General features: G+C 41.8%; 1 protein-coding gene across 3 annotated transcripts in view; it reads left to right on the top strand.

Moving 5' to 3' along the window:
- The first annotated feature begins 215 nt into the window (after positions 1 to 215).
- LRIG1 (leucine rich repeats and immunoglobulin like domains 1) overlaps positions 216 to 27,426 on the top strand; it is a 169,331-nt gene continuing 142,120 nt past the window's right edge. For 2 of the 3 annotated variants that reach the window (XM_033926091.1, XM_033926090.1), the window contains exon 1: positions 217 to 832. In XM_033926091.1, the coding sequence (XP_033781982.1) occupies positions 642 to 832 (191 nt within the window). In that variant the 5' untranslated portion in view covers positions 217 to 641. Of the gene's footprint in view, positions 833 to 27,426 lie in introns of all 3 variants that reach the window. The other variant, XM_033926092.1, reaches the window with a different exon arrangement.

Here is a 27,426-nt window from a genome sequence, read left to right as displayed (position 1 = left end):
TTATTATTATTTTTTTTAAAGTCATCAACTCGCCCACATTCAACCCCCGTCTTTTTTTCCTGCAGCGCTCGTTTGTTGCAAAAAGAAAAATACCCCAAACACACACAGAACAGCTCACATAGCGTGGAAAATAAGGCGTGCCCAATGCGCAAAGGCGCCGCCCCCGAGTCCAATGGGAGAGCGCGCGGCCCGGGGGCGAGCCAATGAGCGGGCGGCTCGCGCGGAGGGCGGGAAGAGGAGGAGGTGGCCGGCGCTTCGGCTCGCGCTGGGAAGCTCCCGTTCTCGCCGCCGGCTTCGAGGCGGAGTTGCGGGCGGGGCGGTCAGAGTGCGCCGACGGTGATGGCGAGAAGACGGTGAAGGTGGGGGGTCCTCCTGGGAAGCGCCCCCCCTCCCCCTCGCGGGTGACGGTCTGGGCTCTGAGGCAGCCTCTTGGGCGCGCGCCGTGCGGGACGGCTCCCCCTCCCCCCCCCCACCCAACCGCCAGAATGGGAGAGCGCTCGAGCCCTGCTCGCGCCGCAACCGCCCGGCTCCTCTGATCCGCTCCCTCGCCTCGACTCTTTTTTTTTTGGTTTGATTTTCGCGAAGTGTTCGTTGTGGACGGAACAGGACCAGCCCCCCCCCCCAACCTCTCTGGATATAAAATGCCTGCCCCGCTCGCCAGGACCGGGTTAGCGCCGCTTCTCCAAGTGCTGCTCGGCTCCGCTTTCGCCGCGGTGTCGCCGTCGTCGCCTCCGCCTGCCCCCGGCTGCTCTGGCACCGACCTGCTGCTGAACTGCAGCCACCTGGGACTGAGCCGCGTCCCCGCCGACCTCCCTGGCTGGGCCGCGTCCGTGTAAGTGCTGCAAAAACCAACCGAAAAAGGCCTTCTCCTCTCCCTAGTTGCTTTTTTTGACTAATGCACTTTTTTTTTTGCAGAATGCATCTTAAGTTGCAAGAGGGGGGGGGGAGGAAAACTTTTGCTGCCCAGTTACTTGAATGATGCTCCGTGATTTCCTTTTGACAGCTTGCGTATTGTTTAGTCCCTTTTGCTCGCTTTAAGGTTTGGCTTGGAGGGTTTGTGCGAGTGCTAAATTTGCTCCCTTGGTTGTTTGTTTCTGGGCTGCGATCGGTGAATAAATGCGAAAAGGTAAAATGCCTCTTGCAGTTTGGGTCCAACCATTTCTTGCCAAGTGGAGGAGACTTCAGAACTTAGATGCTTTTTACCTGCCCCCTCCCCCGGGCTTAGATTGTTAAAGAAAACAAATGTTTAGCTTCTGTCTTCTGTCCCTGTCCTGGAGGATCGGTTTTCGTGATAGACCTAATGAATATGCATGAGAGAGATTTGCATATAATGGAGGTGCCGGGCATGCAGATCTGCTCCATACATATTCATTAGGGCTATCCTGAAAACCTGAGTGGCTGGTGGTCCTTCAGGACAGTGTTGGGGACCCACTATTCTAGGGCAGTGGTTCCCAACCCTTTCTTGGAGGACCACCGAGGCCAGTCAGGTTTTCAGGATAGCCCTAATGAATATGCATGAGAGAGATTTGCATGGAGGTGCCGGGCATGCAGATCTGCGCCATGCATATTCATTAGGGCTATCCTGAAAACCCGACTGGCCTTGGTGGTCCTCCAGGACAGGGTTGCGAAGCACTGCTCTAGGGCTCCCAAAGAAATATCTAAACCAGGGGTCTCAAAGTCCCTCCTTAAGGGCCGCAATCCAGTCGGGTCTTCAGGATTTCCACAATGAATATGCATGAGATCTATGTGCATGCACTGCTTTCAATGCATAGTCGTTGGGGAAATCCTGAAAACCCGACTTGATTGCGGCCCTCAAGGAGGGACTTTGAGATCCCTGATCTAAACTCAACATTATCAATCGCTTCCTTTTTGCATTAAGACACCAAAGTGAAAAGGGGTCGGCCTTGTTCAGTTTATAGGTCACGATCTTATCATTTTAATCTTAAATTAAAACTATTTTGTGGAGGGAGGGATATAATTTGTCTTCTGCACTTTTTCTCAAAACACATATGGATGGTTGGAAAATAGGATTTGGTGAATGGGGAGGAAAGAGATGCTCTAAAGAGCTCAAGAGATCTGTCTGAAATACAGTAGGTTATCACATTTTTTCATTACATCTTAATACTTAATTACCCTGTACTCTATATTATGCAAAGTTTTCTAGAAGAAAGTTAGAACAGGCATTAAACACCTGCACTGCTAAATGTTGGTTGGTTTTGTTTTTTTTTAATATAATGAATGTGGGACATTATCCAACAGTTTCACAATACTGAGTTCTATTTTGACATGTCTCTGTGGAAGGCTTTGCAGAGTCACCGAAATATTTAAGTTCTGCAAATAAAAAGTTCAACCTACTACTTTTCATATTAATGCTTAACTTATAACTCATGTTCCTGATATAACAATGGTACGGCTTATTAGAAGTTATTGAAACACGTTTGTGTGTGTGGTTTAAAACAAATATTGCCATACAGTTTGACAATCTGAAAATCCATTGGGGTACAGCCTGAAACTTTTTACAATCTCTAACTTTTAAGAGCAATATAGATTTTAAGTTTGGATATATGCACAATAAAGTAAAACAGATGACACTTTGAATTCTAAATTACTGTACACTGAATGAATTGGGATACTTTACAGCTGTAGCGACAGAACTCTTCAGGTTATTTGTTGAAAGTGTGTAACTTTGTGAAGGTGAGTGTGTCATAAATTGTAGCATTCCTTTATCCCCCAAATGGACAATTTTTCAGTTATGGCAATACTTTTTCCCACAGTCTTTGGAACATCTGATATCGTTTACACAATTTTCAAGTCATTTCAGCTTTATTGATCTTAGGAGAAAAGTTAACATGGTGTGTTTAAACTAATGCAGATTTTTCACAGGCACCCACTTGCAGTGAAACCTTATTGAGAAATACCTTTTAACTTGGCAAATGAAAATACAGTTTATTTCAGTGTGAGTGCTTGCTAGAAGAGATGTCCTTAGGGCCACATGAAGACATGATTTCACAAGCTGGACAGAAAGATGCTTCAGAGAAATTTCCTACTTTACCTTGAGACAGAAAAGCTTTTTCTTGTGCTGAACAATTCCTCCTCAAAGCCATTTTTGGCTCACTGGTTTTAAGTTTTATAAGCAAGTGGAAAAAGTTAGTACACACTAAACTGCTGTTAAACAGTGCGAGACAGAGAGAGTGAAGCTAGCTGCAACTTAAATTTAAGCATGGATTTATATGATTATAAAAGGCAATGGCATTTTAATCAAATTATCCACAGTACAATTAGTGCATGGTTCTTCAACTCCATAGTCGTGTGATCTATTGGTATATTGTTTAGGTATTTTTCAGATTTCATCTCAAAATGAGAATAGAGTTCTATAAATGTTACATTAAGCTTTTATTTTTTAAAACAGTTTTATAGTATGCGGTACCAATAACTGAAGTGTCAGGCTTATAGCAGGGTAACAGCATCCTTGTGACCTATCTCTCTGTTTAATTGCTTAAACCATCTTTGCTTCAGATCGGCCACCCTTTCTTCCTAAAAGAATAGGCTCTGATTTTCTTTTGTACTGCATATGACCCAAAGGTCTCCTGAGGTAGTGCCTTTTGTCTTGGTCTAAGCATGTAATTCAGATTGAAATGCTATATTTTACTACATATGAATCTGCCTACAGATCCTGAGGGAGGAGGCAGAAAGAGAAATGATCCGCCAAATTGGAAGACTGGTTGAATATTTGGCAGTTAACTTTTAACTTGAAAAGTGCAGAGAGTGATGCATTTGGGAAGCAGAAATCTAATTTACCGTATTTTCACGTAGATAACGCGCACCCGTGTAAAACGCGCACACGGGTATAGCGCGCGGAAAACACAAATTTATGTACAGAAATTTTTGTATACCGCGCACACCCGTATACCGCGCATGCTGCCCGACTCTCCAGTCGCCCGCCCTGACTCTCCTCTGGCCACCCCGACTCTTCTTTCGCCCGCCCCGACTCTCCTCTCCCCCTTGAAGTCCTGTCCCCACCCTTGGGCACATGGTCGGGTTGGGCCCATGTGCCTCAGGCCCCGCCCCCAAGTGGGACCTAAGGCTCCCGGGCCTATTCTGATTGGCCCAGGCACCTTAGGCCCCACCAGTAGGCGGAGCTTTGGGACGGATGGGCCAATCCGGCCTCATTCTGTCGTTGGCTGCCTGCCGGACAGGCGGGTTTGGCTCCCGTCTCTCCGGCCAACTACAAAAAGGTACGGGGAAGGGGGGTAGGGGTGTCGTGGGGGTCGGCCAGGGGGGTCACGGGTCGGCTGGGGGGGGCGGTCGGAGGTTCTTGGGGGGGGCGGTCATTGGGGGGAGGGAGGTTTGCGTCGAGGGCAGGAGGGCCTGGGCTCCCTCCTGGCCCGAAAAACTAGCGGGGGGGAGGGGAGTCACCACGGCCAGGAGGACTTGGGCTCCCTCCTGGCCCGATATTGTCGGGGAGTTGGGGAATCGGCGGGGCAAGAGAGCTTGGGCTCCTTTTTGCCCCGATCGTGTCGGGGAGTCGGGGGGGCAAGAGGGCTTGAGCTCCCTCTTGCCCCGATCGTGTCGGGGAGTCGGCGGTCCTTCGGGGTGAGGGTGGGGGTGCGTGCGAGCGGTCTTGCAGGGGGGTGAATCGGACGTCGGGGGGGGGGGGAACTATGTAAAAAAATTTTTGTACAACGCGCTCACGCGTATACCGCGCAAGGGTATGCACGGTTTGTAAAAACACGTATAACGCGCGCGTTATATGCGTGAAAATACGGTACATTTTGTTTATATGCAGATACTTTCTCTGTCCCTAATGGACTCGCAGTCTTTTTTTTTTTTTTTTTTACCTGGGGCAGTGCAGGGTTAAGTGACTTGCTCAGGATCACAAGGAACCACAGTGATAGTGTCTGAGGATGTCAAGGTAGCAAAACAATATGTTAAGGGAGGTTCAAAAAATAGAAGGATGCTATGCAGCAAGGAAAGACATAAGTAGTCAAAAAGGAAGAGGCCATAATGTTCATAGTGCAGATTAACTCTGAACATTTATATTTTAGTTTTGGAATATGGATAAGCTCCAGATAGTCCTTGGGGAAAATGACCAAATGGTAGAGGTCTCAATCAGAAGACATATCAGCCTACAGGAACTAAATATACAGTACAGGTACTCGTCAACTTACAACCTATGCGATTTACAACTGTTTGACTTTAAGACACAGTTTCCAGCACTCCCAAGTCTCGCTACGCAGCATGAGAGTAAGCTGGCATCAATGTCTGGTCGCGCTCAGCAGTTCTGGGAACTTCTTCCAAAGTTTAGAAGGGGCACGACGTAGCTTGTTTCAATCACTCCCTTCAGTATTTAAAGGGTGCACGAGCTGTCGGTTCAAATCCGTTAAACATAATTTGACATAGGCCGACTTATGTCCCGATCAACTTACGATCTGTCAGTTGGAACCAATTTTGGTCGTAAGTCGCGAGTACCTGTACTGTATTTCACAAACCACATGTACCCTGGCATGCTATATTGGTGTGTTTTTACTAAGATGCACTTTAGAAAATTAGCGTTTTTGTAAGACACTTTCTTCTTAGTTTGTGGGTGGGTTTTGTTATTTTTTTTTGCATTTTTTTGTGCACTTCATCTTGCCTGCAAAAGCCCTTAAAACAAATGTGTGTGTTTTGCAATTAGCACATTTTTTATTTAATTTTCTATACCATTCTCCCAGGGGAGCTTGGAATAGTTTACATGAATTTATTCAGATACTCGAGCATTTTTCCCTGTCTGTCCCAGTGGGCTCAGACTCTATCTAATATACCTTGGGCAATGGGGGACTACTTAGAGTCACAAGGAGTAGCGTGGGTCTGAACCCATGACCTCAGGGTGCGAGGCTGGAGCTATAAACCCTGTGTCACCCACTCAGATATAGTGGGTAGGAGATGCAAGGCAAGCATTGTCAGATAGAGATGGCAGATATAGTTAAAAAAGTATGGCAAAACATAACATGGCAAACATGTTGTGGTGAGATATAGCATGGTGAGTATAGTATTGCAGAACATAGGATGGCAAACATGGTATTACGAAGCATGACTAACATTGCATGACATGACTTGGCAGAAATGGTATTGCAAGTGTACATGATGAAGTTTAGCATGGAAGACATGGAATAGCAAACATTGTGTGGCAGACATGGTATAAGAGATTGTAGTATGGCAAATATAGGATATAACAGTGGTTCTCAACCCTGTCCTGGGGGACCCCCAGCCAGTTGGGTTTTAAAGATATCCCTAATGAATATGCATGGGAGAGATTTGCATATAATGGAAGTGACAGGTATGCAAATCTCTCTCATGCATAGTCATTAGGGATATTTTGAAAAGCCGACTGGCTGGGGATCCCCCAGGACAGGGTTGAGAACCACTGGTGTATAATATATTGTAGGACAAAGATAGTGAAGAGTGTGGAAGAACATTGGATGATGTGCATAGCATTTGAGACTTAGAAAAATAAACTGGTATAGCAAGTAGCAGTACTCTCAAGGAGAGGTGATACCAGATCTTTAGGAACTTGAAAGGTAGTTGTGAACAAGGTAGCCTTTTTTTCAAATTAGGGGAAGCTTTAGGACTAGAAGGCATGATATATTACTACTTATGATTTCTATAGCAAAGCTGTATTATGATCAATCGAGTAGAGCATCAGGAAATATTTTTTTCACAGAAGGGGATAGTAAAACACCAGCAATATCCTCCCAAAAGGGGTGGTGGAAGTGGAGCAGGATGTACACGGTAGATCCTAAGGGCTAGAGCAGTGTATCTCAAACTCTGTGCCTCCTGAGATTTCAGGTGTGCCACGATACACTGGGGAGGAGGAGAGGCGCCAGTGCCAGCTGACTGCCTAAAGGACATTCCTCTCGTGGCGAAAGGCACGTCCTGTAGGCAATCAGTGGGCGTCAGTACCTATCCTCTCTGGCCTTCTTCCCTTCTGGCACCCCCCCCCCCCCCACTGGCATCTCAGGGCCCTCCTGGATGGCCTACACGCACGTGCGGACGTCAACATGATGTCACACATGCGTGTGATGTAATCACTACGATATACACGCACTTCCAGGTGCCTCAAGCCACGACCACTACCTTTAGTGTGCTGCGGCTCAAGAAAGTTTGTGGGACACTGGATGGAGACAAATTCAAAATGACTTTTCTAAGAAAGCTTGAAGGAAGTAACCTGCGTAGCATGACAGTTACTCTGATCATCCTTACTGGGCAGACTAATAGTTCGTAATCAAGTTTCAAGTTTATTAAATTTTGATTTTACGCAATATCAAATATTTCAATGCGTATTACATAATTGAAATGTACAATAAAAAAACTAGGGTGATAAATACAAATACAAATAAGACAAAATTATACAAACTAATCATTATGTATTATTAATACAAACTGAAACAAGTGGGTAAAGAAAAAATGGAATTACAATTAAGGTTTATACATAAGGGTAGGGTAGGTGAGAAAAGTAATGAAGGAAAGAAAGAGAGAAAGGAAAAAAAAAAAAAGATGTTTTGATAGAAAAGAAAGAAATGTAAGATTAAAAGAACTCTTATAATTTCTATGTTGATGTTCTACATATTTGATTCCTTTGATGTTCTGCATATTTGATTCCTAAAGGATAAATATTGTGTTTATTATCATTATCTATTTATGTATTGAATGCATCTCTATAAAGAATGCTTTTCAAACCATGTTTAAATTTGTCTAGTGATGTTTCGTTACGTAAATAAATAGGTAGATTATTCCACAGTTGAGGTGCTTGCACTGAAAATATAGTTGTTGTTCTTCTTGTCCCAATTATTTTTAATGAAGGGATAGTTAGTAAATTTTGTTGTGTTGATCTTAGCGTCCTTAACGAAGAATAAGGGATTAATAGTCTATCTAGAAATAATGGCGCGTGTACTTGTTGGATTTTAAATGTTAGTAATGCAATTTTAAATGTAATTCTATGTATAATTGGTAACCAGTGTGCATCTTGTAAAAGCGGAGTAACATGGTCATATTTCTTTGAGTTTGTTATAATTTTAATGGCTGTATTTTGTATTATTTGTAATCTTCTTATTCTTTATGAGTTATTCCACAGTATAAAGAGTTACAATAATCTAGCCTAGAAATGATCAGAGAGTGGATGAGAATATTAAGTGCTTCTGGTTTGAGAACTTTTGCAATTGATCTAATAAGTCGCAGTTTATTGAAACAGTTTTTGACAACTGTACTGATTTGATTATGATAATTTAGTTCTTGGTCCAAGGTTACTCCCAATATTTTTGTTTTATCTACATGTTGAAGGGGGATATTATTTAATAATATCTGAGATGAAAATTGTTCTTTTAAATCCTTTTTCCAAGGGAAAAATATCACTGAAGATTTTGTTGGATTTAGCATTAACATATTATCTTTGAGCCACTGACTTATTTGCATTAACTTGTTATTTATGATTGTTATTTCGTTTGAATCTAATGGATTTAAAGGATGAAGCAGTTGTATGTCATCTGCATATGCAAATGTTGAAAATCCAATAGATTGACTAAGTGTCAGTAGAGGGGCTAAAAAGATATTAAATAAAAGTGGTGAAAGAATCGAGCCTTGTGGAATTCCAAATGAATTGGTAAAATTATTAGATGTTGAATTATTAAACACTACTTTTGCTGAGCGATCTTGAAAATATGATTTAAGCCAATTGAGAACTTGTCCTGAAATGCCGATTGAAGAGAGTCTATTAATTAGTAAATGATGATCTATAGTATCGAATGCTGCCGATAAATCAAGTGAGATTAGAATTATTGATTTATAGTGATCTAAATGGTATTGTATATTAGTTGTAAGTCCAATCATTGAATGTAATCCACTACATCACTGTTGCAAGCACTGTAGCTGGACTGTTAAAGTCCTCAGGAAAAGAAAGGAACCTATTAAAGAAATATACCGGTACTTTCAGTGTCTTAAGTTCCCATGCATATTTTTTAGGTGTTATTTACTAGGCCCTTAATTTAATAAAAAAATATTTTCTTTTGCTCATGCCTCCTGAGAAAGTTTTATATAACTTCAGCAGCCCAATTGTGATGTCTGTTTAATATTTGGGCCCTAGTTTTAGAAGCTTAACTGAAATAAGTACAGGCAGTCTCTAGGTTAAGAATGAGTTTTGTTTTTAAGTCGGATTTATATGTAACTCAGAACTTGAAGATTTTAAAATTCTTGCTGCTTACCTCTGCTCCCAGCTGATAAAAGGACCAATTGTCCCCAGTGTTCCCTCTAAGCTACAGCATGCACAACCACACACTGTTCTTAATGTGGCCATGCATCATTCCTGAATCTGCTATAGGGCTATAGGAGAAGTGTAGGAGTCTATGCCACTGGAAATACTGCTCAGTGAAATCAAATGAAGCCGCACATGTGCTCTTAGCTATGAGTCGTACTTAAGTTGAGCGTCTGCTTGTAAAGCTCTATAATCTGCTGCCAAAATGAATTATGAGCTATTATCTGGAATTTCTGCAGGTGTAAGTTAATCACATCAAACTACTTTACGGTCATATGTAACAGTACGGATAGCTGGTTGTCCTTTGCTGGAAAAAATAAATGCTTTTCCCAAGTACAAGTACGTTTCTGTTAAAAGTTATCTTATGAGAAAACCCCTTGCATGTGTAACTTTTTTTTGTGGTTCTCATAGTTCTTTGGTCACCAGAATGATCTTTAGCTGATTTGCAATATCTTAAAAAAGTGCACTGAAGGATCTGCCAAAGCAAAAAAATTGATTGTGATAGATCAAAGGTCAATTTGCCAAGTTTTCAGGTCTTTGTGAATTTGAAAGTGATTAATCAACCTTAGGCAGCTCGGGCTTGGAACAGGTTTTACTCATTTCTACCATGTTTTGTATATTCTAACTCCATTTAGATAGCAGCTACTTTGATAACATACACGGTTAGTTTAACTGATATTTTACAATGTATTGCTGGTTTATAGGGTACTTTCTAAAGATATTTTTTTGTTTTCAATGGGAGTAACCTTGTTCTCGGAAGAAAGGGCTGAGATCCAGAAGACCAGGATTCCAAGTGCCACTCAGTTATGTTCTTGAGTAATCCACGTAGGGGCTGATGATAAATTGTGGCAGACTTTGCACACAGCTTAGCAGGATTTCTGAACATAATTTTGTGCACACCTAAGGGCTACCTTCTGCTCAAATAAGATTTGTACATGAGCTCATTTTGATATCGGCATAACTTCATTTAAATGTTGTGTTACTGGTGGTAATAGCTTTAAACTCGGATGTAAAAAAGTGTGCGGAAGACCCAAAGGCCTGAGTGTGTGTCTTTTTTTTTCTTTTTTTTTTTTAGAAGAGAGTAAGAGGGTTAAAGCTTATTTTTCTGTGCTCAGCATTAATGGGGATTTCATGTCTGTTTCTTCTCTTTTATTGCTAACATGAAGGACCCGTAATATTTTTTTTCTGGCTTTGTTGACGGGGATGACAAAAAAAAAAGGTGGGTGGGGGGTGTATCACAATAGACACTAGGGGGGCTCATAATAATAATTTTAAAAAAAAAAGTCTAAAAGTAGCCTAAATGGGTACTTGGATGATCAAAAAGCCTGATCGTCCAAATACCCATAACCAAACCTAGCTTTAGACATATCTAAAACCAGCTTAGGCCTTTCTCCTGCCTCTAAACGCATAGAACAAAAAGAGGCGTTTTTAGAAGGTGGGAGGTGGGCCGACCTAGACATAGTCGTACAGCAGGTATAACCAAAAGTTTAGACAGGTTGCCTAGTCGGCACTTATACGTTTTGACTTAGACCAAATCAAAACAGGTATAAGTGCCAAAAAAGGGGCTGCTGAGCTGATTGCGGCTGCTGCAATGAACTCAGCGGCCCCGGCAACCTGCCTACCCACCACCGCAACGATCATGGCAGGAGAGATTGGCTATCTCTCCTGCCGTGATAGCCAATCACCCCTCAACCTGAACTGCCACAAATTTTGTCCCTGTGTCATTCTCTCTTCTCTATGATATTCTCTAAACAAACCAGTTTATTGTAATGGTTTGTATATGTGATTGAAGTGTGTAGTTGGATTATCTGTATATTGGCTTTTAGCTACAGGATTGGTGAGCTTAGGAAATTTGTAACAGCTCATTACAGCTGATAAAGTGGTGATCCAGCAGGGAAACCTAGTAATTAAACAATTATAATACTTTTCATTACTTCATCCAGGAAGCAGTTGGAAAGGCAGAGCCACCACAGAACTATAGTTGCTGTGCTTTCCTTGCCTTGCTGCTTAAGGGTATAAAAAATTGTTCCTTTTTAAAGAATGAAACTGGGACAAATTTTTCCCTGTCTCCACGGGAACTCATTTTCACATCCCGGCGAGTACTTTTCCTCTCCCTGCCTGATTCCTGCAAGCTGTGTCCTCATCTGCATAAGCCTCAAACACTTTAAAATCATAAGTGTTTGAGGCTTGTGAGGTTAAGGCAGAGCTTACAGGGATGGGATAGGGAAATTGAGTTCCTGCGGGGACAAATTTGTCCCCTTGCTAGAGTCCATCATATCCACTCAACTATCTTCCTATCTTGAGAAATTCACCATTCTTCAACCCTACCAATACGGCTTCCGTCCCAATTTCAACACCGAATCCCTTCTGACCTCCTTAATCTCAAAAGTTCAATATCTCCAGTCTCGCAACAAGTTTGCCGTCCTTCTTCAATTCGACCTCTCTGCAGCTTTTGATGTCGTCCATCATGATATTCTAATTTACCAACTCGCCGAGATAGGCATAAACTCCACAGTCCTTGACTGGTTCTCAAAGTTCTTATGCTCCCGCTCCTACATAGTCAACATGAAGGGCACTTCTTCCTCCTCCTGGAACCCGATCTGTGGAGTCCCGCAAGGCTCACCTCTCTCTCTCCTATCCTCTTCAACATTTATATGTCCTCCCTTAAACTCCTCCATCTCTCCCCCCTTGAAACACTCTACACTTACGCAGACAACATCTTTGTCCTCCTCGAGACCGACCGGAACCTCACCAACCTCTCGGCGAACATATCCTCATGTATAACGAACCTTCAATCCTGGGCCCACACTGTGCAGATGAAACTGAACGAATCTAAAACAAAACTTCTCTGGCTCGGCCCAAAATTGGACCAACTGCCCACCTCCATCCCACTGTACTCTTGAATATTCTAGTAAAGTTCTGGGAGTCATCATTGACTCTACACTTTCCTTCAACGACCACCTCAACTCTCTAGTAAAAAAATGTTTCTTCAGCCTTCACATGCTTAGAAAAGTGAGATCCTGTTTCCATCAAAAACACTTTGCCGTCCTTGTTCAATCCACCATCCTTTCCAGACTGGACTACTGCAACTCTATCTACCTTAGCCTAACAAAGAAAAACCTTCAAAGACTCCAGCGGATTCAGAATACCGCTGCTAAGCTTATCTTCGCAAAAAGCAAATTCGACCACGTCTCACCGCTTTTATCCAAGCTCCACTGGCTTCCGATTATTTGCAGAGTCCACTTCAAATGTGCCTGCCTCACTTTCAAGATCCAACACGGTATCCTCCCTCCCTTCATTCCTCTTTCTTGGAACTCCTCTAACTCCAATTCTGCCAGATCCACCCAAAAACTGAAACTTTCCTTTCCATCTCTAAAAGGCGTTTCACTTGTAGAAAAACTAGGTTCTTCCCTCCCTTTCAGAATCACTCAGCTCTGGAATAACCTTACCTCCCCTCTTAGGAATCTGAGCTCCCTCCAACTCTTCTGTAAACATCTGAAAACCTGGTTATTCTCAAAAATGTAACTCCTCCCTCTCTGGTTATTCTAGTCCTCTAAATTTTCTCTTCATTTTGCCTCTTCCCTCCACTGGAGTTCCTTTCTACTCTAACTCTTGTTAACCGTGTCGAGCTTTACGAATGTAGAGTTGATGCAGTATACAAACCTAAGGTTTAGATTAGATTAGATTTAATGGAATGACATAACCTTTGGTTCACTACTTATAGGAAAAGACTCTCGTAAGAGGGGTTAAAGGTCAGTCCATTTTTGGAGCTAGTATATGCAAATGTATATTTGTAGTATTCCAATTGAATTAATCAAAGGCTCAGAAGATGCGATCAAGGCCCTCATTCAACTGTGTCAACAGACTTGAAAGGAATAAATATGGCCAACCAATTGGAGAAGATCATTGTTCATACCTTTACTAAAGATAGGTGACACCAAGGACTGTAACAACTACAGAATGATTGCAAAATATTGCTGAAAATAATACAACGAAGGCTTCAATCATACGTTAAGCATGAACTACCTGAAGTTCAGACTGGTTTCTGAAAAGGTCAAGGAACAAGAGACATTATTGCCAATGTTGGATAGATATTGCAGTAGAGCAAAGAATACCAAAAGCCCCTATACTTTGCTTCATTGACTACAGCAAAGCTTTCGACTGTGTGGATCACGATAAACTATGGAGAACTCTAGAGCAACACATAACTTGGTTGATAAAGAGCCTCTACAAAAATCAAGAAGCTGCAGTGAGAACTGAATAGGGCAGTACTTATTGATTTGTTTCCAATAAAACGTGCTATTGGGCAAGGATGAATCTGGTCAGGCCACCTTACCAGGTTCAACTTTTATGGTGAAGCCATCTTCAGAAAAAATTTGAAAGAAGAGAGCATTGGTTTCAAAGTTGTTGACCAAAATATAAACAACCTGCCCTATGCAGGTGATAACTCTCATTATCAGCAGCAAAGAAGACATGCTGTATCTACTGAGAAAAGTCAATGCTGAAAGTCATAAACATGGGATTAGAACTGAATATAAACAAGGCGAAGGTTATGAACACGGAAAATGATGGAAGATTTTGAGCTTGAAGGTGATATGGTTCTAGGATCCAAAATCTGCAGGTTAAAGAATTATAAATATTTTGTTTATACTTAAAATAGGAAATAAGACTGGCCTTACTTGCATATCAATATACTTAAAATAGGAAATAAGACTGGCCTTACTTGCATATCAGTTATAAACATTATGTTAACACAGCTTTGTTTGGACCTGAGTAAGAGAGTGAATCAAAGTATTGCTTAAACCCCTTGAATGTATAGAGATAACACAGTAGTTCTGCTTTAGTTGCGAAAAACATCTTGAACCAATAGGAAGAAAACATGACCTGAGGGACCCATGTGGTCTCAAAAACTGATATTTCATGCAACATCTTTGTTATGTATGTCAGACCAGTGAAAAGTTTTTGAAACATCTTACAGACTTTTTACAAAGTGGAACATTCCCCAAAATATGTAGTGTTTGATTGAATCTTCTGAGCCCTTTCCACATTGACCTCAGTTTTAAACAGAATCTCTTACAAAAGGAGCTTAGCTCAGTGAGCCGTGTTAATATTGGGAGGGGGGAGGGAAGAGGTATTTACAATGGGTACACTTTGATAAAAAGAATAAATGCTTTGCATGGTTGCAAAGAGGAGGGACTGAGAAAACCTTCCAGAGAAAGCAAAGGGGTTCTCTGCAGGCATCTGAAAAGTGAAAAGCAAGCTATAAATCATTCTTAAGAGAATCAACCAAACAACCATCCCCCCACAAGCCCCCCCCCCAACAAAAAAACCTCTTGGCATATCACTTGAGTATGTGCCTTTAGGTTAGGTAGGGTAAGCATCTGATTCTGGAATATATGTTTCCTGCACCATTGGACTACCATAAATGTCCATAAAAAGTGTTCAGGAGAAACATTTTCATTTAATATTTGTTTCATTTGGTTTTTATTGAGCTTTGTCTTTGTGCTAAAATGAATTAACATGTTATTTCATGTTAGCATGTTTTATGTGAACTAAATGAAAGAATGAATGCTAAAATGAAACAAAACTTGAAGTGAAAATGTATTTTCTAATAAGAATGTGGGTGCAGAAGGAAAGGTTTTGATACCTGTTGCTGAACAGATCTCAAGTTTTTATTTTAAAACTAGAAGTAGTTTTTCAAATCGGTATCATGCAAGCTTGGAGTTGGTCTTTTGTTTGGAATCCCAAAAGAATAAATAATTCATATGAGTGCTTGCATACTTTTATTAGAGAAGTGTTTCTCAACTTCTTCAAACCAAGTATCCTTTAAGTCTAACAAATATCAACTGAGTACCCCCGTCGAAGCTCAATGTGATTCTTGTTTGCTGGTGTTAACAAATTCACTATTAATTTAGGACTTATGTTCTCACATAAATTGGGAGTCAGGGATTTGACAGTTTAAAGTTTGAGTTCAGGCTGAAGTGTGACTTGACTACTAATGGCTTAAATGTAGGCCCATATGCTCAAAACTCACTTTAACGATCAACGCTAAGCAGTAAATTCCTTCCTGCCAATTTATCTTTTTAAAAATCCAGTGGGGGGGGGGGGCATCATGGGTGGGGAGGTACTGGCATGACTTTTTAAAATGGAGACAGATATTGTATGTGTGAAACACAAAACTTCTGTGCCCATTAAGATTTGAAAAAAGCTGCTGTGTGGGGCACTTTTTTTTTTAACAGAGATTTTGGAGTGCTAAAAAAAATGGTGCTTTATTTTGCGCACCATCTGGGCATCAATTGGAGTGCTCATTTTAATATTGATGAGCCTCATTGTAATCTATTTACATAAATATAGGAAGCTGCTATAAGCCACAGAAAAGACCGCAATTAGCCATTTGGGGCATCAATAGCTGAAATACTTTTGACGCTAAACAGGTTAAAACAAGTTTAGTAGCTTCATTGCATGCCTCCTAGTATTTTTGGAAAGAGTGAACAAGCAATTCACATCAACCCTTTCCATTCCACTCATTATTTTATAGACCTCTATCATAGCACCCTTGAGCTGTCTCTTCTCCAAACTGAAGAACCATAGCCACTTTAGCCTTTCCTCACAGGGGAGTCATCCTATCCCTTTTATCATTTCCGTCGCTCTTCTCGGTACCTTTTCTAATTCTGCTATATCTTTTTGAGATACGGCAACCAGAATTGTACACAGTATTCAAGGTGTCCATACCGTAGAGCAGTGTCTCTCAAACATTTTTACTCTGGCACCTAAATGGAGCAAATGATTTTTGTACATTATAATTGAAATTATAAAATTGCAAAAGCAAGAAAAATTAAATTTGAGTGTTATTTATTTAAAGTTCTTTATATGGATAATTGTAACAACATTGAAACTAAAGTAGATAGAATAGAATTGCTAATCAATGCGGATGGATTTGCTTATTTTTGAATGCAAATTAACTCAAAATGTGGCTTGATAATTGACAAGCAAACCCGCATTTCATCATCCACCATCTGCAGTCGTTCTCTTTTTTTGATTTAATTGTCACAGATGAAAATTCAAGTTTGCAAAGATAAGAAGATCCAACGGTAACAAAGCCTTGATTACTTTGTTGCTCAGGTTAGGATAACTACTGCATAAAAAATAAAACTAAAATTATTTACCGTTAGTTTTCAAGGCCCAATCATGTCAAAGAATGATACTTGTCTGGGTGGATGTATCCTTACACACACTGACGCTCATAACATTGACAGACTCTTGCATACCCAATGTGCATATCATCTGTTCTAATGTATACTTATGAAGGGAGTTTTTTAAAATAAAGTAAAATTCAGGAGTCTTGTGGCACACCAGTTTGAGAGACAAGGGCATTATAATGTTTTCATCTTTGTTTTCCATTTCTTTCCTGATATTCCATTTCATCAGCAGCAGATGAATCCAGAAACTAGTGGGTTAACAGCCATCAACCAGCAAGTGGAGATAGAGCGTACTGAGTTGTTCTCAGGGTATATCTTGGATGCACAGCCTCCTGGCTAACCAGTAAATTCTATCTCCAGCTGGTTGGCGGATGTGTTTCTCACAGCTCCTGGATTCTTTGGGTCCTGGGGCTACAGAATGTTCGAGCCAGGTCGGGCTTGTGGAATGGAGGGGTGTTCTACCACATTGTGCCAGCTTTGGAGGTACACCTGGGTCCTCCCAGTGTCCCTTACCCGAACTGAGTGTGCTTTCGGTGAGTTTTCTGCTTTCCCACAAGGGGTACCTGAAGAGGAAGAGGTATGGTGATATTTTCTTTTTTTGTCAGGGGCTCCGGGTGCGTCGCGATTCGGGGTTGCAAGGGCTTGCTGCATGGCCTTTCCCGGGGACATGATAGACTAGTTTGGGGTGCCTGGCAGTGTTCTTCCCTCTTGGGTGGCTCAGGCCTCCGTGGGGGGTGGAGGAGGGGCACCGGCGGCAAGGATTTCTGCCACCTTCCCGCAGATGAGCCAGGGCCGTTTGTTCCTTCACTGCCTCATGGCATTTTTGGTTTTGTTCTTTTCTGGTAGCGGCTAGGGGATACGCTGCTTGCAGCAGTGGCAGGTGAGTTTGCCTGTAGGCGAACGGGTTGTTACTTTGGCGCGGTCTGGGAGACAGGCTTGGGTCCGCGAGGCTGTGGGATGCCTTAGGGCCTGTAGGTCATGGGGTCCCAGGCGCCTTTCAGTACTGTGCGAGTGCGTGTTTTTTTCTTGCTTCTGGTGGCGCTCTGAGTAGGTAGGAGTGCGGTCTCTGGTGGCCTACACTCCGTCTGCTGGTCGGTCACCAGCAGTTTGTGGGCGGTAATTCCCTTTGATTATCGGGTCCTCTGAGAGAGGGTGGCTGATACCCTGGGGGTGGCTTTGGTCAGGGCTGATGACAAGGAAGGGAAAATTATGTCCTACCTGTTAATTTTCTTTCCTTTAGTCACAGCAGATGAATCCAGAGCCCCACCCTGTTGCGGGGTATGGTGTTCACAGGCGTGGTTTGAACATGCCTTGTGGGCTGGAATTGCATTCTCAGTTTAAGAGCCTCAGGGATTTGGGAAGCACATATGCGGGCAGATGTTACATATGTTCCTTATGTCTCGTAGGTTTCATTCCTTTTCTGTGCGTTGTTTCAGCTGCTTTGAGAAAACGTTTTCTGTGCGTTGTTTCAGCTGCTTTGAGAAAACTTTTACTGGTTGGCCAGGAGGCTGTGCATCCAAGATATACCCTGAGACCAACTTAGTACGCTCTATCTCCACCTGCTGGTTGATGGCTGTTATCCCACTAGTCTCTGGATTCATCTGCTGTGACTAAAGGAAAGAAAATTAACAGGTAGGACATAATTTTCCCTTCTTAACATTTTATTTGCTTTCTTAGTCATCACCGTACATTGAGCTGAGGATTTCAATATATTCTTTTCCTGGGCAGTGACTCCCAATGTGGAACCCTGTATCAAGTAGCTATAGTTTGGGTCCTCTTTCCCTCATGCAACCCTTTGCACTTGCTCACATTAAATGTCTTCTGCCATTTTGATGCCCAGTCTCACAAGGTCCTCTTGCAATTTTTCACAATCCTAATCTAATCTAATCTAATCTAATCTAAACCTTAAGTTTATATACTGCATCATCTCCTTTCAATTTAACAACTTTGACCAACTTTGTGTCATCAACAAATTTAATTATCTCACTAGTTATCCTATCTCTAGATCATTGATAAATTTGTTAAAAAGCAGTGGTCCAGCACAGACTCCTTAGGAACCCCACTATTTACTCTTGTTCATTTAGAATATTGACCATTTAAACCAGGGGTGTCCAATGTCGGTCCTCGAGGGCCGCAATCCAGTCGGGTTTTCAGGATTTCCCCAATGAATATGCATTGAAAGCAGTGCATGCACATAGATCTCATGCATATTAATTGGGGAAATCCTGAAAACCCTACTGGATTGCGGTCCTCGAGGACCGACATTGGACACCCCTGATTTAAACCTACTCTCTGTTTCATGTCTTTCAACCAGTTCTTAATTCATAAAAAATAACCCCCCATTAAAATCTATTTTTTAACTGCATTACCTTTGAGTTCTTTGCGGTTTACAAAAGGTTAACAATAAATACTACAGATAATGAATAAAGTGCCTGAAAATTAAAGCCCTGAAATTAAGAGCCCAAACATTTTGAGAACAAATAAGTTTTCAGTAGTTTTCTAAATTTAAAATAAGAAAATGAAAAAAGTAACAAAGTTTCGTATTTGTCTGTACCTTCATGATTTTGTATGTTTTTATTTTCCCCTGCTTAGATTTGTGGATAGGTGGGTTATAAATAAATTGAAATAAATAAATAAGATTTGAAATCCTTGTCCCATATTGCAGCCTGATAGGAAAGCATGCGATCATGATATCTTTTAAGTTTACATTACCCCCTATCCCATTACTCTCTAATTTTCTCAGAAGTCTTTCTTGAGGTACTTTGTCAAATTCCTTTTGAAAATCCAAATACCCAATGTCATATATATTTACATATTGTGGATAATATTCAAATCTGAGTAGACAGATGTATACCAAGGACTTGGTTGAGAACCATTGGTCTTGTCTGTCTTGTCTATGTAATGCATAAGAAGCAAGTACTAGTTTTGTATTAAAACATATCTAGAGAAGAACAAGGGTTACTTGGAGGCTGAAAAAGGGTAGGCTCAAGTACCAAAGGGAAATATTTATTTACCACAAGGACAGTGGATGCGTGGAATAATCTATCTGGGGGTAGAAATGGTAAATCTGCTCAAGTCAAAGCATGTGACAAATAAAGAGACTCCTTAATAGCAAAAATATTTACTTAAACCAATAAGCAAGTGTGATTAATTATAGAAGAGTTATAACTCATTTTACTAAACAATTGAATACAGAGAGTTGCTCGTCTTCTACAGAATTTATAAATTAGTGGCTGCAATCATATTTCACATTTGGGGGGGGGGAAAAGAACCCTAAATATATAATCTCTCATTATTTTGCAACTTAAATCTAGCATTTCATATTGGTTGAAGGAGTTGAAGGTTTGTTTTTCTGCTGATGATTTGAAGTAAAGAACCTGCACAAGGTATTTATGCTCTTTGAACCAATCTCCTTTACTAAAGCTTAGCATACGCTAAATATGAACCCTGTCTTACATCTATGGGTTTCTTAGCATTTAGCGCACACTAAGCTTTAGTAAAGGGCCCCTAAGTTATTTGTGTTTTCTTTAGGTTTTTATTCCTTCCTAATATATTGTTTTCTTCAGAGAACATAGTGACATAGAAACATGATAGCAGATAAAGGCCAAATGGCCCATTTAGTCTGCCCATTCACAGTAACCATTATCTCTTCTCTATCCGAGAGATCCCATGTGCCTATCCCAGGCCCTTTTGAATTCAGACACAGTCTCTGTCTCCACCATCTCCTCTGGGAGACTGTTCCATGCATCTACCACCCTTTCAATAAAAAAGTATTTCCTCAGATTACTCCGGAACCTATCACCTCTTAACTTCATCCTATGCCCTCTCATTTGCAGAGTTTTCTTTCAAATGAAAGAGACTCAACTCATGTGCATTTACATTAGGTATTTAAATGTCTCCATCATATCTCCCCTCTCCCGCCTTTTCTCCAAAGTAAACAGATTGAGATCTTTAAGTCTGTCCCCATACGCCTTATAATGAAGACCACATACCATTTTAGTAGCCTCCCTCTGGACCAACTCCATCTTTTTACATTGGTGTTGTGGAAATTATTCAAGCCAAACACATATGAGCATTAGTATTAAAGCAATGGACCTATAGTCTTTGAAGACTTTCAAGTGTCCTATCTGGTGTCCCAGTGTCCTACAGTGCATTCCTGTGACAGGTTATATTCTCCAAATTTTCAGTCTTCCATGCAAAATTAAGGCTGTCAGAAAGAGTAACCCCATTCATTTAAGCATGGCTTTTTGTCATACTACAATTCTCATAAAATAAAATACATAAAATAAATAAATACATATATACACCTCCACTCTAAGCAAGGGCTATGGTATGTGAAAAAGTGTTCAATGTCCTTATTTCCCGCATTCAAGCCGCTTGGGAGATAAGATTATAACCATCATATCACTCTTTCAGTCCCTTCCATTAGTTGTTTTTATATGCATTCCTTAAATACATTGATTGTGTATCCAGAAAAATTAGATTACTTATCTTTTTTGAAGCGGCTTGGTGGGAACGTGATGATTGTGCTCATACGTGTATTTACTCTAAATATGTTGTTCCCCAGCTCAGACCTCAGTTTCACCAATAAGGCGTCCTCAGGAAGAGTATTGACTAAATAAAATTTTTTAAAAAATTTATTTTTAAAATCACCCAACACTATGTGAATCACGAACATCTACTCGTATATACTAACTCAAACATTAGTGCCCTATTAGATATCATATATAACATATTGAGTTTGTCAAAAAGAATATTCATGTCCACTAGTCACCCATGGTGGTTGCTGCTCTGTAGCAGTGAAAACCTCTGGTGTTGCTGTGTCTCAATGGCTGTTTAGGGAGGCCCTCCTCTCTGTTCTGTATACAATAGGAGGCTTCCTTTTATTTTCCATTGGATCAAGAACAGAGTAAGTCAACAATATTACAGTACACAGGTTTTTGAGAATACAGATCCAAAGAAAAGACCTTTGCGTTTTTGAAAGGTCCTATATAATTACTTAATTGGTTAGATTGAAAGAATCAGAATTCTATTAAATCAGCCTTCTTGTATCACAATATCTTTGGTTCTTGTACAACCCCACTTTATTCCGGTACCAGTGGGTCATTTCCCTCCTCCCGCCAGGGATCTGTAGGAAGCCTCAAAAGTTTAGAGACTTTTACCCCCTCCCTCTCATATCTCATCACTGAGCATGCTCCTTTCCACAGCAGTCTTCTTTCCTACAAGCCAGGCTGTAAGAGCTTATCTTTTCTGCTCGTGTTTCATTTTGTGATATTTCAGTACCTTTCAGTAATTTTCTGCTTCTTGGGTGAAGTGCAGGTGCTGAGCGGTTCCATAGAGATGCGACCAAGATCGAAGCCAGACTGCATTCCTCTGCCAGGCATTTACGTGACATGGGCACTAGTAGTGGAGGTCTCAGGCTGTGGTGGTCCAGGCTGGTGGGGCAGTCAGAAGATGTATTAGGAAGGGGAAGGCCTGTCATTCTGAGCATGCAGCCCCTGATGATTTGTCATACAAAGGTATAGGGATGTTGGGGGGGGGGGAGGCTGTATCCAGGAATGTTAGGAGATGTCAGAGGCCCAGGGATGTAGGGCTCGGCGGCTCTTTTTTTATTTGGTTAGTGTGGAGGTATATTGGAGGGGATCGGTGCTTAGGAGGGAGGGAAGGAGGTTATAGAGGAACCTCCCTGCCAGTTCAGTTGATCCTGGCAGAGGTAATCCCCATCAGCTGAGCTGGCAGGAATCTCTGAAACCAGCTCAGCTGATGGGGATTCCCATGCCTTGATCAGCTGATGGCAAGCCCTCAATGTACTGTTTCCCCCCATCTTTGGATGGTGGAGAAGGTCAATGACCACTGAAGGAGTAAGGGGGGAGCATGTCTTAATCCCTCCAGTACTCATCTGGTCAGTTTGGGCAGCTTTGGGGCACTTAGATGCAACTAAAACAGGTCTAACTGCCAGCGTTTAAGTTCTATTTTAGACATCCAGGGAAAGCTTTGATTATCGCTGCAGGATGTCAAGGTATAAGCCTGCCCGATGTCTGCCCATAACGTACCTCCCAACATGCCCCTTTGAGCTCTGGATGCTCAGTGGCCTAGAAATGTTGCTGGACATCCAGAAAGTCAGTTTTGCATATCGGTATTTGGACGTCCTGGCTATTAGGATGTCCAAGTGCCAACTTGGGCTGGTTTTTGGACGTTTCAAAGTTTTGATTATGACCCTCAGTGTGTATAATTTGAGACTTTTTTTAAAGTAAGCATTTTAAAGAGTGTGGGGTGACAGAGGACATTTACATAGCTGCTTAACTGGGAATTCTGTTGTGTACTGTAGACCTGATTTAGAAGAAAAACTGCTTAGTTAGAGGCCCTGAGGAAAAAAATGTTCCAGATGCAATTCCAGATGTATTGCAGTTGTCCAAATATAGCTGTTTGTTGCTCTTGCTCTTTTTAGTGTAATAATGAGATTGGCTGGAAGCGCACTGTTTAATTTGCCAGCTGAGCTGGGTCACTGCAGTTTTAAAGTTTTTAAAGCTGCTAGAAGAGTGGTGTTGAGGACACATGTAGAATTCATTATGTTCTCCTTGGTTTTATTGCAGTTACTGGAGCAAGCTCAGAGGGCTGAGGAATTGTACAAAAGACAAGTAACATTGCCCTTGCTGTGGCTATTAGATTACAGGCCTCTGTGGAACAAATCAGGATATGCCTAATGCAGGCAGCTAGTACAGAGGCCTGGGGCTAAACCTCATGAATATTTCATGTTGTTCTGTCTCCTTTCCATCCTTCCTTCACATCTTATTTCCCTAAATTATACAAATGCCCTCTTGTGATAAGGAGCTCATCCCCTTCACTATCTGGCAGGTGTGACGGTTGAGATGGCCCCTGACTTGGATATCACAGCCTTTCATCCCACGTGTGCTGCTGTTGAGGTTCAGGAGTCAAATCTAGATCCTTTTTGTAAAACCACTGTATGCCATATTACTTTGGGCCATCAGGTGAGCCCCAGATCATTTATTTAATTTACAGAGATGCCGGAGGAGAAGTTTTAGACTTATCTAAACTTTGTATGACTGTTTTGGGCTATATTTTTATATTTCTTTATGCCTTGCAAATTGATACACGGATTGCATGCAGTGTGTTGTCCCCACTAGTCACAAACTACTCTAATTTAGGAGCAACAGAATACCTTTCTGGTTGTAGGTGGGAACAAAACCAACTTAGATTATGGCCTACTCTAAAGATTCCCCCCCCCCCCGAGCTTTTTAAGGCTCTTAGAGAAGAGGTGATTAATGATGAGGGGATTCATTATCTTAGACCTCTGTTTATTAACGTGTTTTGTTTTGGGTTTTTTTTGCAATAATCGCAAGACGAGAAACCCTTTAGTATATCTGACACTTTCTTTCCTGATTGGATACTAGTTCATTAACTGCATTTTAGTATATGAACTTCTGAAAGGTACCAATATTTAGTGCACAGAAGCAAATCTGTCCATAGGACTTCACAGATGATCACACAGGCTGTTGGTTTGACTGCCTTAATTTTGCCTGGAAGACTGAAAATTTGGAGAATATGAGGTGATGTCTTGCAGAAAGGCAAGTACGATGTCCAATCCAACTAAGGCAATTTTTATTGAATAAGAGTAATAACATTCAGTCCCTAAGCTTCTTCAGTAAAAATTACCTTGGTTGGATTGGACATCGTATTTGCCTTTCTTTTGTACAGGTTGCTTCCACAAGGCAAGTTACGTCCTTCTGTTTGGTGATATCTTGCAGCAGATGGAGCTAAGGCATGTGATGGAGGTACAGTAGAGTGTTTTCAGATATTCAGCCATTTTGACAACTTTATAGCCATTTTGAGGTCTATAGTATATTCAAAGCTGTTTTTATAGGTTTAAAGTATTAGCAAGCTAGTTACATAGACATCCAATTATTATATTCTAAATATGCAAAAATACAAAACTTGATAATAGTTCACTATCAAAGAATGACAGTAATTGATGTTTGATATCATACTTGTTACTTCTCTTTCCCTCTCATCTAAGTCATCTAGTAAAACAAGGATATTGCACCCGCACTAATCTAAGGCAGCTAGTAAAACGAAGATTTTAGGATCCCGTGGCTCTAAATTGCATAGCCTTAAGAGAAAAAAAAAAGCTACCTTCTGTTTTGTTGGTTGTGGTGAGTCGTGCCTTTTCTTTCTGTCGCCCAGCTCCACATCAATAGAAAGTTGCGTCATAAGGGGTGGGACCTGGCATAGAATGAGGGGGCATACTGATGACCTGACAAATAGCACTGCAGTCTTTGATGCCACAGACCCCAACAAACAGCACATTGTGAGCTCACTGGGACCGATAGGGAAAATTGCTTGAAGTACCTGCATGTAAAACGCTTTGAGTGTAGTTGTAAAAAAACTACAAAAGGGTGGTATACAAGTCCCAATCCCTTTCCTCCTTACATCAGTGTATCGAAAACTGTGTGCCGCAAAGAGATTCCAGGTGTGCCGCTAGGGATTCAAGAATAGATGATGTGTACGCTAGTCTGTCACTGCCAGCACAAGCACCTCTCCCACTCTCTGCTCCTCTCCCTCAGCTTGTCATAGTGTCAAATTCCACGCATGCTCGGAGGCCCTCTAGACACGGCCCCGAGTTCAGGGAAGATGAGGTTGTGTGGTGGTGGGGCTGTGGTGCAACAGGGCAGGGGCCACATTTTTTTTTTGTGTGTGTGTATGTGCGCCACAGTAAAGCATTTGTTCCGTTAGTGTGCCAGAGCTAAAAAAAATTATTTGCGAGGCACTGCTATACATGGAAATGGACTATTTTTAAAATGAGCTGGGATGAGTAGCAGTCAGCATGGGCCAGGATCAGTAGTATAGCAGTAAGGTAGGGAGGAGGTGAGAAAGGGAACAAGTGGAATGGGGGGACGGATTTGTCAGACACTTTTACCCATGCATCTTTTATCAACTAGTTTAAAAAGACAGGTGCAAACTGCTTAGTACTATTTATTTTAAGCACAGTGGGCCAGGAGTGGAAACAGCAGCATAGTAGGGGCTAAAGAAAGGGGATAGGATATCTGACAAAAGACAGACAAACATTCTTGCAGGATTCAGCTAATAAAAATAGTATTGAGCGAGTATGGACTGCAGTAGGACAAAACAAACACCAAACAGAATTGGGTTAATAAGAGAGAATCTTAAGCTCCTGCATCAGCCCATGATGAGACTGCTCCTTGAATACTGTGTTCGTTTTGGTTAACCCGTCTCAGAAATATAGTGGAAGTAGAAAAGATACAGAGAAGAGCAACTAAAATGCTAAATGGGGTGGAATAGGGCTCTTCAGCTTGGAGAACAGATAGCTGAGAGGGGATATGATAGAGGTCTAAAAAAACAATGCTATACTGGACTACCTATCTCATCCCGAATAAAATTCAAAACATCCTTTATCATACATCACATAATCTACGGTAACTCAGCCGCCCCTCTTATCAAACTCTTCTCTTCTCTGATGCATGGCCCACATAACTGAAGGTCCATCAAGTCCAGTATCCTGTTTCTAACTGAACAATTAACCCAGGCCCTAAGCACCTAGCTAGATCCCACGTAGCAAAACAGATTCTATTCTGCTTATCCTAAGAATAAGCAATGGATTTACCCAAGCCATCTCTTTTAGGAAGGTGTCCAAACCTTTTTTTAAACCCCACTAAGCTAACTGATGTGAAGCAATATTTTCTCCAGTTTGTTTTAAATCTACTATTTAGTAGCTTTATCGCATATCCCCCATGATGGATATGCATGAGATAAAATTTATATGCACTGCCTCCATTGTATGTAATCCCTCCCCATCAGTCATTAGAAAAGCGACTTTCACACATGTGTAGAGCCAGCAGGGCAAACCCCGAACAGCTGAGCAGGGGACGCTCTGAAGCAGCCTCCTGCCACTCAGCTGTTCGGGCCGGGAAGGAAGAGTAGTTTATTTTGTTTGTTTTTGTTTTTTAATGCCAGGAGGGTTGCCTACTTCCTGCTTTGGCCATTCAGACCACTTCACATCCCTGACTGCCCAAAACCTGGGCCTCCCTTCGGATCCCTCTCACTACCCTAACTCCCCAGGGAAAGGCACTTGTGGTCTGGTGGGTTGAGGGAGTCAGGTCCCAGCTCAAGCACACACTCCAAACCTCCTCTTGCACCTTGTTGTAGAAATCTGGCAAGAGGGATGCCTAATCCCTCTTGCCGGCAGGCCCACCTCTTCAAAATGGTGGGTCTTCCTCTTCTCGGTGCATCCTGAGATGCACTGGGAGGGGCCTAAGACTGGCCCAAATACCTAAGGCTCCTTCCATAGAAGGGACCTTAGGCACCTAAGCCAGTTGGGGCCTTAGGCGCCCTTCCTGGGATGCATCGGTAAGGGGGCCTAAGACTGATTCAGATGCCAAATGCCCCTCCCATAGGAGGGGGACTTAAGGTATCTGAACCAATTGGAGTCTTAAGCCCTTCCCAGTGCATCCCAGATGGGAAGGCCCACTATTTTAAAGAGGTGGGCCTGCATGCAGGAGGGAGTGGATATTCCTCTTTCTGGATTTCTACAACAAGATACGAGTGTGTGTGTGTGATGGTAGGGAGGAGGGGGGTTTGGGAGTGTGTGCTTGAGCAGGGACTTGTTGGATGGACCTGTATGCAGCTTGTAGAGTATTTAGATAAATGCTAAAATACTAAATTATTAAAGCTCCATGCTAAAATATTTTATTTTTCAGAGTATCCTTGATCCGTGAGCTGCTAGGAATTGAGAGGGGGATCTTAATGTGGACTGCTCTTAAAAGTATAGAAAAGCACAGCTCATCTAACTGGTTGGTGTTCTTCTCTGCCTGATTCCCTGAAAAATTCAGATCAGTGGCTATAAAATGTTATCAGCTGTTCCACTATCCATTTCTGCTCCCATCTTTACATCATATCGCCTCTTAGCCC

Source organism: Geotrypetes seraphini, chromosome 17 (genome assembly GCF_902459505.1).
Source record: "Geotrypetes seraphini chromosome 17, aGeoSer1.1, whole genome shotgun sequence".
Lineage (NCBI taxonomy): Eukaryota > Metazoa > Chordata > Amphibia > Gymnophiona > Dermophiidae > Geotrypetes > Geotrypetes seraphini.
This window is presented reverse-complemented; position numbering and strand designations above follow the sequence as displayed.